The sequence below is a fragment of the Saccostrea echinata genome, unplaced genomic scaffold (genome assembly GCF_033153115.1).
Source record: "Saccostrea echinata isolate AGI-Se365-2 ecotype Australia unplaced genomic scaffold, CSIRO_AGI_Sech_v1 ptg000015l, whole genome shotgun sequence".
Lineage (NCBI taxonomy): Eukaryota > Metazoa > Mollusca > Bivalvia > Ostreida > Ostreidae > Saccostrea > Saccostrea echinata.
Genome location: NW_026889764.1, coordinates 16,047,861 through 16,065,964, shown reverse-complemented (window position 1 = coordinate 16,065,964; position 18,104 = coordinate 16,047,861). Strand labels below are relative to the sequence as shown.

At 32.6% G+C, this 18,104-nt stretch overlaps 1 protein-coding gene across 2 annotated transcripts; it reads left to right on the top strand.

Annotated features, from left to right (window-relative positions):
* The first annotated feature begins 1,369 nt into the window (after positions 1–1,369).
* LOC133187576 (ankyrin-3-like) lies at positions 1,370–16,169 on the top strand. Of its 2 annotated transcripts, XM_061322996.1 has the most exons (9): positions 1,370–1,406; positions 3,038–3,119; positions 5,165–5,232; positions 7,236–7,437; positions 7,589–7,693; positions 7,777–7,861; positions 10,917–11,068; positions 11,369–11,482; positions 14,274–16,169. In XM_061322996.1, exons 3-9 carry the CDS (start codon positions 5,179–5,181, stop codon positions 15,647–15,649), a joined length of 2,088 nt encoding a protein of 695 aa, XP_061178980.1. In that variant the 5' UTR covers positions 1,370–1,406; positions 3,038–3,119; positions 5,165–5,178; the 3' UTR covers positions 15,650–16,169. The 2 variants fall into 2 exon arrangements, with proteins under 2 accessions (XP_061178980.1, XP_061178981.1); XM_061322997.1 differs by lacking the exons at positions 1,370–1,406; positions 3,038–3,119; positions 5,165–5,232; ... (1 more) ...; positions 7,589–7,693; positions 7,777–7,861 and adding an exon at positions 10,091–10,183.
* The last annotated feature ends 1,935 nt before the right edge of the window (positions 16,170–18,104 follow it).

Below are 18,104 nucleotides of genomic sequence, written 5' to 3'. Positions count from 1 at the left end.
TTATCGCTCTGCTATACTTATAATGACTGACTAGAATTCTATGATGAAATACAGGTACATGTACCTGTATATATCGACAACAGTTTGATGCCAAGCACTATACCCATGGACATTAAAAAATCGCAGATAAGGAGGTATCAAATAAAGGAGGTAACGCACAACTTACACAAATTATAGTATAACCAATCACGGAAAAGCTATGTGAAAAAAATGAAAAACAGACAGGGGACTGAAATAAAACCGCGGAAAAACAGGACGGCCAAACCCGCGATGTAAGGATCAACTCCTTTCTTCGCGACTGTAGAGCAAACGCTCTAACCCACTGCACCAAGCGGGCGACATTGGCGGTCGTGGGAAAACTTTCCTGAAATTCCTCGCCCAAATTCAGTTAAGTTTTTAAAAATTTCCACCACATTTCATACCTAATAAAGAAGAGAAAATTTTCAGTAGTTTACTGTATGTCAATTTTTGATGGAAAAAATATCTGGATGAAAGATACTAAACATTAACCGCTAACAGAAAAATTAGGCCCTAAATATATATCACGAACAAATGTAAATTAGACTACTTGAACGTATTTCACAAGACAAATGATTATTTGACCCTTTTAAAAAAAATACAGCATTCTGAAATTGTTTTGATAAATTAAATTTATGGCATTTTTGATAGTTTCAAATGAATAATTTGAATTCCATACAGATAATGTAGGTGCTGTATTAAAACTAGACAGATTTTGATTTCTATAGACTGGACTGGAATTTTCCATGTTTTTGCATTGGATGTCCTTAAAAATCGAAAAGCGCGAAATCTCTGAACAGATACCGTTGCGGAGTATCATTCATTATTCCTCAGTCGTAAAATATATTCCAGCTATTTTAAAACACTCAATATCTTTGAATGTACAGACATTTTGAATGTAAGCAGCGTTTTTTTCTCTGGATATATGTTTTTATTTACCTAATCAATATAGTTTCGAGTATTTAAATCAAGTAAATCCACAGGCGCCTGAAATGTGGATCGATAGCCCCTCTTTCCCAACCCCACTTTAATTTAAAAATAAATTGTAAGAGGTTATAATTTGTATTTTTATTATACCGGACAAGACCATTCTCTAAATGTAAGAAATTAAAGATACGATCTGCTTTCATGATATGACATGGATGTGATTAACGGGGAAATTTTATATAAGCTCTTTCATTTTTTTAATTAAGGGGGATGGGGCTATCGATCCACACTTCAGGCGCCTGTGGTAAATCGCTGATCTAGCGTCGTTTTAGATCTAGAATACTTGTATATAACGTTCGGGTGTGGTATACAATATACTACCAAGCCTTAAAATAAAAAAAAAAGAAAAAAAAATCATAATGAAATGCTGTCGATTTCGTCTGACTGTGTTGATGGTAAGGGTAAGTATGAGCTATAAATTTTATGTTTCTAACATACTAATGAATTTCCTTAATTATCTAACCCTCGTATTTGTTATTCAATCTTTTCATTCGGTTATTTCGCTAATTGGTGGTTATTTCGCTAATTCGGTACGCTTGCAATCCTTTGACAGTTTGAATCTTGTACTAGACCTAGGCTTAAGTTGTTGTGCTGCAAGAATCGTGAATGGTGTTGACATAAGCCTTTTTAAGCGCTTGTTATCACAGGTTCCCTTCTTTGCTTTTAACAGTTTAATTGATCTCTCTGAGTGAGGGCGCCTTATTATTTGTGCAGAACAAGGCCTACACTGCATAAGCATCATCATTAGTACACATAGTTTTACTCTAGAGTACGCGAGAATGTATTCGTTATTTGGGGCATTCAAATTATTTAATTTATATTCATACTAGGGCCTACTTAGACAAAAATATTGCAATTTGCCTCAGGTATTTATGGCATTTGACTGCTTCGTGACCTCTCGACCGGAAAGTTGTTATGAATTGATGGTATCTTGATCCCGATTAATAGACGATGCCTACATATGCTGTACTGCTCTCTTGCAGGGCGAGTTTATAATTTTTGGTGAAGTTTTTCTTTTACAGAAAATAAAATGACGTTTATTTAACAATTATTGTTATATTTCACCAAACTATACCATTTAGCCTGCAAAATAACAGTACTGCAATTGTCCTGAATCAGTTAATAACCTCAGTGTAATAATTTATTTATACTTAGTTACTGTCTACACATGATCAAAAACTTAATAAATAAATAAAAGGTTATTTTCAAGGCAGATAATTGGATTGATACATATTGAACCAAATTTCACTATGAAAACTGAAAACATCTATTAAATGAATTTAAAGTTAACCCAAATATACATCTACTTCAATTTATGTGTGTATTTGATGTATAATAAATCTGTTATATTCAGCAAAGAATAGTCTTTATATAGAGAAACAGTAAACATAATTGATATTAGCTCCTCGAAAAAATATTGCCGGTCACTTAATTTTTACTATTGCGTGGCAAAAGAGCGACGTTTTACATTGTTGTTGAATTTAATTCTTATTAGTTAGATTGATTTATTGTAACGTAATGATACCATCGTGAATTCCAATAGAATGTCAGACTCCTCAGCCCAACGATACTTCAGCCCATTGACATTTTAGCCCAATGACATCTCGGCTCAGACGGGTCGGCCCAAGATTTAAGACAGGTCGGCCCTTAATTACATAAGACACCTCGGTCCAACTTAACGTCACAAAAAAAAAACCAAGTAACACAATCATGCAACTTGAAGATTCACTATAACAAAACAATTATTGACTGTGTTATTGGTCAACATTAATTATGTTAACCCCCTCAGCTCTGCTTCGGGCAATTCCAGATATTTCATCCCTTGGGGGCTAATATAATGTTTCCCTGAGCCCCATGCAGTCAATATTTGTGTAATATAAAATTTTAATAATTGTTGACATGGGACTTTAAAGTTTAAGTTCTATATACCATCAAATGAAGACAAATGTTTTTTGTTTAGGATGCATGCAAATAAACTCAACATTGAATATAATAAAGATTTCTTTTTTTTCATTTTGTCGATCATCAATAGGAAGACTATTCCTTTCATTTTGGAGTTCTGAATATCTGTAAGAGTGAATGATGAGTGAATTCTGAATGGATGGTGAACTGAGGTGAGTATAAACACTGAAAGCTTTTGACTGTGAAGTCAGAGGATGATGGAAACAAGTTATTTTTTAATTTTTAGGTTACTTCACTTATTGATGACTAAACAAAGAATATTCATGATCATTAAGTTAATTCTTAAAATTAACAAGAATTCCTATATTAAATTTTGTCAGAAAACATCAATATTTTGAGTTTGCTGCAGAATTAAGATATTTAGGCTGAGGAAGTTGCAAACATGTGTATTTCAGTTGATAGACTACAGACTTGATTATCCTGAGCAGATAGGATGAAATTTGTATAAATATTGTGGGTTTTTTTTTTTTTTAGGGAAAATATTTATTCTTCAAGATTATTAATTATTACAGTGGTCAGTTGCACAACTTCTGCCAATTTTGCCAACACTTTAAAAAATTTTCCTTAAATCTTTGAATTAAATAATTAATGAACAATTTCTGTGTCAGAAGTTTACTTTACATGTATTTGTGCAAAGCTGTAGATTTTTGTACAAGATTTTAAAAGTGAAGTAGGGTTGAGGATGAAAAACGTAAAATAATTTAAGTTATAAATAATTTTGTTGAATTTCAACTTGTCAAATTTTAAAGATAGATTAATTATTGTACTATTATGAACCTTTTCTATTTAATAGCAAAGGTATAGCATGAAAAAAGCTTTCAGATACCAGAATGTTTTAAAAAATGATTAAGAATAGTAAAGTAGAAATAACCTGAATAAATTACTGAAGAAAAACAAAATCAAGGAGAGATAACCCAATGCATGTATAACCAATAAACAATACAATGCATCTGGATTATCAAATAATATGCTTTCAATATATATAATATTATGTACTGTGACTTTATTTATAAATTGAATATATTGGCACTGTGCACAGGCATTTGGGTTTTAATCTATATAATATATAGATATACGAATATGTACTGGGTATCATATTATACATGTATAAATTAATGCACATATCTACAGTAAAACACCTTATAGTGAACACTCTTATAATGAATTTATGCTTTTATACAGCAAAGTGATTTTCATCCCCTGTGGTTTTTAAAAAGTATTTTGAACTTAACGAACATAATGAATTATATATGTTTATAACAACATCACGTTTTTTTACAACAAGGAACGAAATTTGTGGCCCCAGTGTGAGGGGTTTTGGTGAGGTGGGGGGAGGGGGGTTTCTTAATTATATACCGAAAAATGCATTTTTTCTTTTGAAAATTTTCTCTTCACCTTGGTGTGCCTCTTCCAAACTTTTGAAATTCATGGCCCATGAATCAGGGGTTCTAGCATTAGGATGGAGCTCTGTAGATTAAATAGTGAAATGCATTTATTTTTTGAACATCTTCTCCATTCTGGGTATTAAGCAAACAAAATAAATACCAAAGACCAAGAGAGGCCATTTAATGTGTGAGGGAATGAGATGGGTTTACTGATAGTGTTAAAGCACTATTGTTTTGTTTCGTTTGCATGGTGACTTTGAACTTTGACAAATTAGCCCAGAGGCAACTGTACAGGCAAATAAATAGATCTACCTTAAGATTTGTAACTGAGTTCTAGACTAATTATTTTGATTATTTTGTTGATCCCTGATTATCCTTTGCATAACATACATGTAGCTTCATCTATCAGTCCATTTTAATTTACTTCTGTAGATCGTTTACAGAGACTTAGAATCAAAAATTATGATTATAAGCAGATTTGAAATTGCAATCACTTGCTAGTCCAACACACACATTAACAAAGCATCATTCTATAATAATTATTGTATATACACATGTAGTATCTATCAACTAAATACTGTAATGATATACAATGCATATATATCTCAACTGAAGTGACAGGAAAATACTGATTTGATAAAAATGACTTTTGCTCACAATACAAAAAAAAAAATGATATTTGTATATATACATGTTTTTACTTAGATATCCACATGAACATATATAAATATTAAAATTTATGATTTGTGCATGACAGTTTTTAAACTAACCAATTTAATTAAGTTCACCACATTGTAAGTATTATTTTTCAGAAATATTTAACAGTATGGCTCTGGTTCTGGTACTTCTGGGCCTTGTTGGTCGAGTTTTTGCTGCAAAGGTAAATATTCAGTTTAACATTAAGTTCATTTATACAATATAATATAATATAGCCTTTACTTTTTTGTTTTTAATATTTATATAGCTCATCTGAGCTGAAAGCTCAAGTGAGCTTTACTGATTACATTTTGTCCAACTGTCTTTTTATCCATCTATCTGTAAACTTTTCACATGCATTTTCCATTAACTTGAACATTTTCAGCTTTTTCTGTGGCAAACAGCCAAACAATCTCAACTTATTTTAGTACATAGCATCTAATAAGGGAAAATGAAAACAGAAATGGCCTTTTATAATTTACTTCATGATTACAATAAATCCTTTTAAAAATATGAAATTAATGACCATTGAGTCCATGGTTTAGATTCTAGTGTGGGGCTAAGTTGGTCCTATATTGAAAATGTATTACACCTTTGAAAATCTTCCTAATTTACTCATTGAAATCTAGCAGGCAAACTGTTGAAATGGTTATGATAAGCAATGTGTTTTGGTGAGGTGGGGGGAGGGGGCACTAGTACTCATGGTTCAGTGTAATAAAGGATAATGGCTTACCGGTAATTGACCCTTTTTGGTAATGGGTCCTGTGGCCTTTCAGTTAAGAATTTTAAATTGAAATAAGTACCAAAATTTGGAAATATTGATGACATATGGTGTCTTACTGTAGCATGAGGACAGAATGTCGGCTTATCCTCTATGCAGTCGTTATATAATCTCAAATTTTAAGGTTATTGATGAAAAGCACTAAAAAATTCAAACTGCTTGTCCTTTGGGAATGTTTACCTTTAGTTAATTTTGGGGGAAAAGCCAATTTTTCAGTTACCTGGAACACAGTCCTTTATCTGGAAAAGATGTTAAGTCCTGAGGATAAGGTTTAGTTAGTCATACTTTGAAAATATATGTACATTACATCTTTCAAAACAGCTTCTTTACTCATGGACATCTAGCTTTCAAATTGTTTGCAAGCTGATTACAATATGTGTGCACATACTGTAAACCAACGTTTATTCCCGTGCGAAGAAATGTCTGCAAGTTTTGCGACCTACTTTAACTCGCAAATATTAATCGCCGTGAACCATTTATTTTCCTTTGTATTTGTAGAGAATGTTTCCTTAGTCGCGAAAATTAATCGTCGCAGAATGATTTCAAACTGACGAATCACGAATAAAAGATGATGCGAATAAAAGTTGGTTTACAGTATTATAGCTTTACCAACTGAAAATTGTAAAAGTCATGGGTCCTGCTATAAAAACAAATGGAAACCCAAATATCTGTTAAACTGAAATGTAAAAAAGAGGTGCACAATGGCACTTTGTAAAAAAAAAAAATTGTGTGATTTTACTTCACAATTAAATTTAATTCAGTGGTATAGGAGGAGTGAGTTGCAGATAAGAGAAGGGTACACCCAATATCGTAGAGAGAATGGCAGTGTCCATGCTTTGCTATCGGGAACCCAAAATATTTGTCTGATCTATATGTAAAATATAGATGCACAATGGCATTTTGTAATTAAGATTCATGTGTTTGAAAGTCTTATTGTACATTATTCAGTGGTATAGGATGAGTTGCAGATAAAATATAGGTACCCCCTGTGGATAGAAAGAATCGCAGTGTTTTGCTGTGGAAAACCCCAAAATATTTTGTCTGATCTGAATGTAAACTAGGAGTTTTCATGATGGCACTATGTAAAAAAGATTCTTTGAAAGTATATCTCATTAAATTTTATTTGATGGTGTAGGAGGAGTTGTGGATAAGATATGGGTACCCCCAGGTGTTAGGGAAGGAAAAATCAGGTCTTGATGCTTGAAAAGCTATAATAGTGTGTATATTTGCACATGCTAATCTGAGTACTAATAATGCATAGAGTCGTGTTGTGGATATGAGGACACATGTTTTGACTTAGTTCAGTGAGACGTGAATTGTTTAAGTATATGACATAATGTAATTCAAATTGTAAAATGTAATTCACTGCATTTTTTTTGGTTGATCTTATCCATTTTGGGATGAAGGAAATAGATCAGATGTCCAGAAATGTAGACTTCCCCATACATCCTGTAGAAAGGTGTCCAATGAATGCCCAAGAATGGGATTCTGCCTCACAGAGATTGCACTGCAATGATACCTATGGATATAATTGTCTCCCAGAAGAAACTTTATCATTCTTTGTAGAATTTTGTTATCCACTGGGAAATTGGATTCTTATTCCAAAAGGTAAATGACAAAATTTATTGAATAATCAATTCTGTAAATGACATTTGATACTACATGTACTAATTTGAATACTTCTGCATGACATATTATTCAAAACTTAATATGGAAGCTGTAAATAAACATGTTTCGTATGTTTAATATTGTTTTGCAGGAAATTGTCCTCGACTTTCTTCTAATAGATTGAAACATTACACTTGCCATGATTTTAAATGTGGGTGTCCTGAACAAGACTATTACAACAATGAAATTTACAAATGTAAGAAAATAAGTATATTGTGTATTTGATTTCAAAACTGTATTTTGAATTCTGCTTCAAATTAAATAGTGCTATGTTTACAGATCCAGCTTGCCTAAAAATATTTAAAGACTGCTTCACATCAGATAGTAGCTGCATGCATATGAAAGATGGCAATGCAAACTCGGAGTAAGTATTTCTAGATTCTCTTTTGAGAAGGTACATGTACATTATACATCACTGTAACTGTGTTTTCATTAGCTTATTACCTAAAGACTGTTGTGAATTTTCTGATCAAAGAGTGTTCAATGTCCATCCCTCTGTCATCTGCCTTGTGTCATATGTATACTTTTAAGATATGTTCCTTCTCAAGAACCACTACAGTTTTCAACAATTTCTAACAAAACTTTTCATGATGCATGCTTGGGTGTTGGGGATAAATGTTTTTTTTTTCTAATAAGGATCCACACTTTCTTCCAAGGAGAGTTTGAAATATTTGTGGCATCATGAAAACCTTAAAACCCTTGGGCCAGGAAAAAACATGTTGTGAAAGTTAAAGAGGTATACACCAGAGAGTATTGTAATGTCAGTTTTTCATGAAGTATATTTCTTATATATCTACTATCATAATGATAAAGAATTAATTAAAATAGAAGAGAGAAACAAGGGTGACACATGCCTTGTTCTTAATGAAGTCATTTAAGCTTGACCTTTTTGCACTTAAGAAAGATTTAAATTATTGATTTAAACTAGCTGTAAAAATATTATAAATATGATTATATGTTTTAAAGGTGCTTAGACACAGATTTGAACTAAATATTTTCTCAAATTTTCTGTATAATATCACGACTTACATGTATATATTGCAATAGCATTTCACACGAAAATATAATTAAAAATTTATTTTATCTGGAAATTATTGGAACTACGAATTCCGGGACGCGTTTGATTAACACATCTTTGCATTTACACAAATTTTAACTTTATCCTTAATATTTAAGAAAAGAAGCAATTTTGTTATGTATCAATGAAAAATATTACATCTATAATCCAGAAAATTCAGAGTAGAAATGTTCGAAAGAAAAACCAACACACCCGTATTGTCAGTCCGTGCTCTGTGATGTATACAGAGTTTAACAAATTGAACACACCCTTGAAAAGTAAACTGTGTTTGTAAACAGGGCACGAGCTCTGTTATTGTTAATGTTTACGATTCACCGGGTGTGTTCAATTGTTAAACTCTGCACACACCACTGAGCACGGACTTACAATACTGTGAGTGGGTTTTGCTTTCAAACTTTTCAACTCTGAATTTTCTGGGTTATAGTTTTAATATTTTTTCATTAATACACAACAAGATTGCCACTTTTCTTAAGTATTAAAAATAAAATTAAAATATGTGAAAGCGCAAGGATGTGTCAATCCAACGCGTCCAGAAATTCGAAGTTTTAATAACTTTGAGATGAAATAAGATTTTTATTATATTTTAGTATGAAATGCTATAGCAACATATAATTCATGAAATTAAAGAGAACGTTTGAGAAAATGTTAACTTCAAATCTGTGTCCAAGCACCTTTAAGTAAATAAATTCTCAAGGATAGTATTATAAATTTTGGTCTGAAAAAATATAATCCTTGAAGTCTAAAATATGAAACTGACCTTGGGGTAATATTGGGCCTTATTAGGTTATCAAAGTTTTACATGGGAATATGCAGAAAAAGGTTTATTATTTTTTTAAAAAAAAATAATAACCAGGGTAGGGTGGCACACATCTTTAAAATTTTCTTCTCAAAGACAGCAAAGCCATGATTAGTCTTATAAATATGGAAGCATCCTAAGATAGTTTAGATTCAGATTTTTTCAAAACATGACACCTGGGGGTATGATGGGGCTAGAACAGGCGATCAAAGTTTAATATATATATGGGGGAAATAATCTGCTGACAAAAGGCAGGGCCATATTGACTCAGGTGAGCAGTGTGGCCCGTGGGCCTCTTGTTGAATTATATCATTATTTGTTGTCAAAATCCGTTTAACTTAGATACTTAAAGACCTGGGGTCATCAAACTTCGTCAGTTGATGCATATAGGGACCAAAAAGTGTATCAATGAAATAGAAGGTCACAGTGACTTACTACTAAAAGGCTTGGAATAAAATCCTGTCAGTTGATATGCCTTTGGGCCTCAGAATATGTTTACTCTAAAGTAGATCACAGAAATAATGTTGTGCCATTAATAGAGGAGCAATTCCAGACATTTGGCCTTTTTTTTTCTTTTGTTTGTGTGTTCTGAATTATTTTATATATATACAGTATTTACAATGTAGATGTAGTATATAGAATAGTTTATATACTAATTTTTTAAAGAAATTATGACTAATTCATGTACTTATTTTTCAAGAAAATACATTTTGTGGCTATTGCATGGATTGATGCATCTTCTTTGGAAGTTGAATCTGACCAATATTTTTGGGGATGATTTATCGAAGTTTTTGGAGCAGTTCCATTCTGAAGTAAATACTTAACAGGGAACTAATTTTGTTACAGCACCAGTGCTTTTTTTAATCCTTTGCTTGATGCTTTGAATGCTTCCTTTGCTTATAGCTACATATATTTCATGCTCACCGTGTTAGTTATCCTTATCCTGTTTCTGTATTTGCTGTATCAAAAGTTGTCAGTGCTACCAGAAGTAGGATCATTCTAGTAAAGTAAATTTAGTAAAACATTACAGCAAACACCTTTATAAGCAACACACTTATAATGATGTGATTTTCATTACCTGCAGTTATGACAAGTTATATGTATGATCTTAACTGATGACAAATTACATTTATAATGAATCAGAGTTGTCTGTTCCTGGCACTTCACTATAAGTATGTTTCACTGCACATTTAATTAAAGAGCATATATCAATAAGGATGTTTAAAAAAAAGTTGTTGCTATTGTACAGATCTCTAGTGATATGAATAAGAAGAGTACAATTCTTGTTTGTACATAACTGTGAATCCAAGAGACCTTAGAAGCTCAAACTTGATAAAATCAAACAACGCTAGCATGCCACCAGAGCTCTTGTTGAGCATGTACTAAGGTCATTGGGTACAAAAATATTACTTTATTTAATCCACACCTTGAAATGGGGAAACAAAAAAGCTTATTTTGGGAAGATTTGTTCATGATTTGAGCATATATCCTACCTGAACCTTCACCCAATGTAAACTTGTATTCTTTGAATTTGAACATTAATAGGCAAAGATTGATAACAACATCAGATACAGAGAAGAGAAAAGATGAGGAGTGTAACTGTACCGTTTATATTGGAGTTATTATTGCTACAGTTGTACTGTTATTGGCCTCAGTGGTAGTCAATATTTGGTATTGCTATAACCATCAACTGCAAAGTGAGTACAACTTAATTATGTAATCTGTTACACCTATTCATAGCTTCCATTGTCTGTCATTTAACAGATTTTTCAAATTGATGAGTAATGTCACATATTTTTGAGAAACTCTTAAAATGTAAAAACGGCTGTTAAGTAAGAATTAACAAATTTAAAACAAATTAAAAAGTTATGCTCTTTATAAAATTTTTATGTATTGTGTGCCCTGTCAATGAAATCTATAATATGATTTGTTTATTGTAAGACTTTAAAATAAGACATATCGAATTGCATTTGTGACAGTTTAAATTATCATCATAGGATGTATTCCAAATAGCACATACACAAAAGTACAGACAGATGAAGTTGCTATGGTAGAAGTGGGAGAGAATAAAAATATCCCCTTACATAGAGTTACAGATTGTCCTTTTGTAGGTAAGACATGAGTTAATTGCATGGACATAGACGAGGTAGAGAATGAGCACACAAAATGTTTTTGTTTTCAATGTACACAATTCCGTCAGCATACTTGGAGTCTGTTTTGAGACCAAACAGACATAGGGATGTGACTTAAAGTTCAATAAAATTTACATGCACTACCCCATACCCCAATATCCTCCCCCTTTCCATCTTCCGACAAACTGCTGAAAACAAAACATACCTTTATTACGAGTAATATTTTCATGTAGGATGATTATTTCTAAACATATATGTATATAACAGTAATATAAAAGTAATGATAAAGTGAAGCTTTCTTCTGATATTTGATCTTAAACACTATGTCGCGTCAGTCTTGTTCTGATCCTTGGAGTTGTGTTTAGGTGTTTGATAAAACTGGAAAGTGTACAGTGGATTCATTGATAACCATATACTCTTTAGATAATGCTTTTTTCCGTAGGCATATGCTTTCCGGTGAAATATATCCATAAATTGAGAAATTTGACAAAGACATACCTTGATCGCCTTTCTATTGCTTTGAAATCATACACCCATGCACAACATAGTCCACCCCGCATGTTGGGATATATACGGTGATATAGAATTGTATCAGCAGCGTCAAAGATTTAAGTTGTGATTGTGTGGCTTGTGGAAAATTGTCCATATCTCAAGAACTTCTTGGCCAGCACATGTATTTGTTATATTTTACAAAGTAACATTTGGCAGAGGTTTTTTTATGCAACATAAAAAAGGGAATGCAACCCTTTAGCAACAGGAAGATACTCTGAAAAAAACCCAATAAAACAGCTTGCTGAGAAATAAATCAGATTTCCACAGAACTTGAAATACTGAAAACAGGGTTATTTTCATCACATTTTATTTTCGCCCTTTTTCCTTTGCAATTATTTTTGCCCCATTTTAAAGTGTCACAGACACAGTTTTGTCAATGAGATAATGCTGTCTTCTTTTGAATTCACCCCGTTTCAAATTCAACCACTAGCCTCAAGGGCAAAAGGAGCAAAAATGAAATGGGGACAAAAAAATCATATGTATACAGTATATTGAAGATATTTTCTCTAGGCATCTCCCTAATTTTACTGATGTTGCCTTAAAATCACATCATTTTGTTTCCTGTGTTTGTTAAACGTCCCTTCGAGGCTCACTTCTACTGAGACGCCACTGCTTGTCGGTGGAGGGTTGCAAATGGTGACCTAAATTATAAGTAATCGGCACCTACTGCTTTTGAGCAGTGAGGGACCTTTTACTGTCTCATTTGAAGATCCCCATGTTCAACAGTTTGATTCGAACCCCCGACGTAAGGATCAACCTCTTACTTTGCGACTCTAAAGCAAACGCTCTAACCACTGCGTCAGGCGGCGACCATTATGTTTTGATATAACTCTTTATTCCTACTAAATCTATAATCAGCATACTGTGTCAGTTAGGCGTATTGCTTTTCCGCAATTTTTTTAATTAATCATTTTTATGTTTCCCCAAAAAGTTAAGTACGATATGTAAAAATCAGGTTTACCTATAGGTAATGTGCTTTCCACAATTTACATGTATATGTCGTCCATGAGAGCACCAGCAACTATACGCAATAGTGACAGATACAAACGTGATTTCCTGTATGAAGAATAATATGCAAATATATCAGAAACACCACTTTTCCAGGATTGAAAGGACTGACAGTTACATATTTGATGTCTGGCCAGACAACTACAAGATGTTCTGGCAGAAGCTTTCATACAAGAATAATAGAAGATTTAATGTAATGCTTACTGCTACACTGTAGAGCTATAATCAAAAAGTTAAAAATAAAGATAACTAAGTAACTACATGTACACTGTAGGACCAACATGTGCTTTCAGAATTGTTGAGTTATTTATAGACAAAGCCTACTTATCCTAAATATTAAAAAAATATTATCCGAAACACTCTATGGCTTATAATAATCAAACATTTTTGGTTCATGCATCTGGAGGCCACCAATGTCAAAACTCAAAATGAAATATTTGGAGATAACGAACAGTATTCAAGCTCAAAAGTCCATTAAACATTAAATAAATAGGTGTAGCGCAAACACGGACCTCTAAAACATCAGAGGTGGGATCAGGTACCATGGAGGAGTGAGCATCCCCTGCCAACCGGTCACACCCGCCGTGTGCTCCTTGTCATGATCGGGAAATAACGGAAAAATCCGTCGACAATTCAGTGTGTTAATAATGGCCTAACAATTAGTATGAAAAACGTCAGTCAGCATCTGACTCAATGATAAATTGTATTTGCTGACAAGGTCGTAAGATTTTCTACAGTCGTCATAGTGATTTCATAAGCAGATCACATTCACTACTTTGGAAATGTAGGACTGTTCATTTGCAGATTGAGTTTAAATATGTTAAATACGTAATTAATGACAAGTAGTCTCATACGTTTGTAAGTGGTCTCTGATCTATGGTTTATTCCTTATTTATGCATTTGTTTTTATTTATTTACACGTGTTTATATATTTCAATTCTTTAAAGAATACATATTTTTGATTTCATAACTATTGAATTCTTTGCATTTTTCAATGAAAGAAAAATTTTAAAGACATTTAAGGTCGAACAATCCCCTTTCTTTAAATTAACAACTGAGTACATTAACTAAGATAAAATCTTAAGTAAACAATTGTTTATTTCATATTTATTTAATAGCTTAATTTTGGTACATTTACTTACATGTGAAATTAATATTGAGGTTTAATATTTAAAAATTTTATGTTTTTGTTTTTTTTTTTGAATTTCAGATGACATTGACAAATATATCTTAGTCGACTACACAATTGAGAATGCAGAAATATTTAAACTCTTGAAGATTCAATGTCTGAATGGCGTACATATTGGGTTCCATTATGTTAACAAATCAAGAGTTACACAACTTAACAAAAATGCTATTTTCCATCAACGTGACGAAAACGGTTGTACTTTACTTCATTATGCTGCCCAAGGTGGATCGATAACAATATTCAAAGAAATTCTGAAGACTGACCCAGAGATAAACATCGGAATTAAATGTTTTCGTGGTCAAACTGCTTTGCATTTCGCGGTAAGATACAAACAAAATAAGATGAGTGAATACCTCATCACAGAGCATAGAGAGTGTTTTATGTCAGGAGACAAAGATTTGCTCAGTGTGTCAAGAATTGCAGAAAGGGATGAAACTGCTATCATTCCCAACGTGATTGGCCAATTTGAACCATTCCACTGGATAGCATGGAATGGAGATACATGGCTGCATCATTTATGGAAAGAAGCACATTTTACTGTGACAGGTTTAACGAAAAACGGTTTAAATATTTTAGATATTGCCTGTATGAATAATCAGTATGAGTTTTGTAGGCACATAATAGATAATGAGAAAGAAATCAACATTGAAAAAGTGGACGCCAGTGGGTGGAATATTGCCCATTACGCAACAATGTGGAATAATGTAAAATTACTGGAGCTTTTGGCTGAAAAAACAGAAAGCCAAATGATTTTGGCTGTGACAAAATTAGATAAAACAACTCTGCATATTGCATGTGAACTTGGGCATTTTGAGGTAGCCAAACATTTAGCAAAAGAATACAAGGATCTTCTGTGGTGCACGGATAACCTCGGGTGGAATGCTTTACACTTTGCTGTCAAGGGTGGAAATAAGCAAATTTTTGAATTATTATTAAAGAAGGGTTTAAAAATAGATTCTCTGACAAAGGACAAAAAGACACTCCTACACATTGCGAGTATCTATAAACAAATAGAGATATGCAAGTATGTAGCCAAAACTTTCTCAGAACATCACAAAGAACTTATGAATCAGAAGACGACAAACCAAGGCTGGTCAGCTGCTCACTATGTTGGTGTTGAGAAAAGGGATTTACGGAAACAAAAGGAAGTCATTGATATTTTACGTCAATATGGAATGAATCTAAAAGAGAGAACCAGTCAAGGAGTTTCTGTTCTTGATGTTGCGATTGTTTACCTTGACAAAGAACTAATAAAACTCATCTTATCTCGAGAATACAGAGAAATTCTGGATATGAATAAAGAAGTCATTCTAAAAGGCAAGACACATACTGATGATAAACTGATTTTAAAGATTCTGGATGATGCTGCAGAGAAAATTGAAGCCGAATGTCGATAAAATCTTTTTTTTTCCAGGCCTGTGAATACTCTGTATACATTTTCTAGATCTGAACATTACCTGATGTCAAAATTTTTCAGCGACAATTATCTTTTTGAACTGGACAATAGTTTAGAATGAAAAAAAAATTCGACGAATCTTTTTCAGGGATTGCCTTATTTCGTACAGACAATTAAAAATGAGAATTTCTATCTAAAAATTAGGAATGCATAAATGAATTGCATCTAATGTATCTACAATTTTGCCATTTATAAGGTGCGTTGCACTCATTGCATTCATTCATCTAAGCCTATTCTTAATAAACATCATGGGCAGAGAACCTAACAAATTTTATTCCATTTAAAATAGTGCAATACTTTGCTGAGATAAATACTTGGCTTAGCCAGTGATCTTCAGCTGTTTATTGTTTCATGTCTTCATCGTCGTTCTTTATTTTTTACTTATATGATGTTTTTAATAACTACATTTGTAGTGCTGTTTTAAGATTTATTATTCTTAATTATATTGTTAATGAAATACTCTTATGACTTGTAGTACTTTATAATCTGGTTTCAAGAAATAAAGATGCCAAGTTTAAATTCTTTCTTTTCAGATTCAGACAGTGTGTGTGAATTTCACATTGGCCTCAAAGTATTTATTTAACCAGCAGATTCCAAAAACAATGAACACCTATAATTTTCTGATCGATGTTTCTCCATCGTCTTTAACTTGGAAAGGACTACGTTTTTATGCCCCGCGTTGAATATGTTAATTTGTTATATCTGTCTTCAAATATCCAAATCTGAAACATATGTGTCAGACTCTTTGGTCTTTTATCTCAAGTTTACTGGGATATATTGAATCACCATGCGAATGGAAATACCTATTGCAAGCGTTTTTTTCTTCTCTTGTAGAAGTTTGTGAATACATTATGCTTCATATGAATACAAAAATAGGCCAGTTTATAAAAGTGTACAAGAATTTTTAATACATATAAAACATACAGTACTTTTGTATTTTTAATGGTCAGATATACTTATAAACAAAAAATATTAGACAAAAATACCATATATTTGTACATTGCAAGACCAGGAGAAGCCAACGATATGAAGATCCTTCTGGGTTTACTATGTTAATGCATTGTTTCAAATTAAAGTACTATTGTTAGGTTTTGTGTAGTTATCACTGGCACATACACGCAAGTAAATAGATCTACTTTCTGAGTTGTTGCTGTTTACCAGACTGACTCTTTTGTTTTAAAATCCCTGATTATTCTATTTCCCTTCTTTTGAGCAACATATCTTCATCAGTCAGTTGTTTTATTATTTATTTAATTGCAATCAATTATCCTTTACAGGGTTGTATTATATATATACTCAGGTGATCATTAAGGTCCCTTGTTTAAATCCATACAGGATTACGTCTTACAACTTCATACACTTAAACTCTCTATGAAAACACTATGCTATTATATGGGATGAATCAGCACAACACACTTGTACTATGCTAAAATATAGAATTTCCCATGGTATATGGTTGGATATGATTTTTATTAGCTCACCTGAGCCAAAGGCTCAAGTGAGCTTTTCTGATCAAAATTTGTCCGTTGTCTGTCGTCAGCGTCGTTGTTGTCGTAAACTTTTCACATTTTCATCTTCTTCTCCAGAACTACTGGGCCGATTTCAATCAAACTTGGCACAAAGTATCCTTGGGTGAAGGGGTTTCAAGTTTGTTCAAATGAAGGGCCACGCCCTCCTCCAAGGGGAGATAATTACAAAATAGCAAAAAATTAATGGCATTATTGAAAAATCCTCTTCTCAAGAACCAGTGGGCCAAGAAAGATGAAACTCACGTGGAATTACTGTCAGGTAGTGTAGATTCAAGTTTGTTCAAATCATGACCCCCGGGGATAGGGTGGGGCCACAATGGACGATCAAAGTTTTACATAGGAATATATAGGAAAAATCTTCAAAAATCTTCTTCTCAAGAACAGCAAAGCTATGATTGGTCATATTTATATGGAAGCATCCTCAGGTGGTGTAGATTCAAGTTTGTTCAAATCATGAGTTTTACATAGGAATATATAGAAAAAAATCTCCTTCTAACATGCAAAAATACAAACAACGACAACAAAGACACGTAACACAATTTACCCCGCAATTCCTCAAACCACGGCCTCTACGATTGTTCCAGTGGATTGACAACATTTATGTTCTAGGAAAGTAGGCGTTGTGCATAATTGCATGGAATACTTCGACTTAAAAAGTACATTGTACAAAGTTACAACAAAAACAGTTAACCTGTACTGTCTTAAAATCGCTTAACAAAGAATCACTCGGCAATTTTATTATAAAAATCATTTTAAATATAAAGATGAGATAAGGAATGACATTTGTACTGAGTTATACATAAAATGACACCTATAAAATACATGTAGATCATATAAAGTATTATTTTTTTTAATAGCATATACTTT

What these genes read in the sequence shown, in the direction of transcription:
- LOC133187576 (XM_061322996.1), top strand. Translation starts at nt 5,179, where the DNA reads ATGGCTCTGGTTCTGGTACTTCTGGGCCTTGTTGGTCGAGTTTTTGCT. An exon ending in GATGGCAATGCAAACTCGGA is followed by an intron (nt 7,862 to 10,916) that starts GTAAGTATTTCT and finishes GAACATTAATAG; the next exon opens with GCAAAGATTGATAACAACAT. An exon ending in CTATAACCATCAACTGCAAA is followed by an intron (nt 11,069 to 11,368) that starts GTGAGTACAACT and finishes TTATCATCATAG; the next exon opens with GATGTATTCCAAATAGCACA.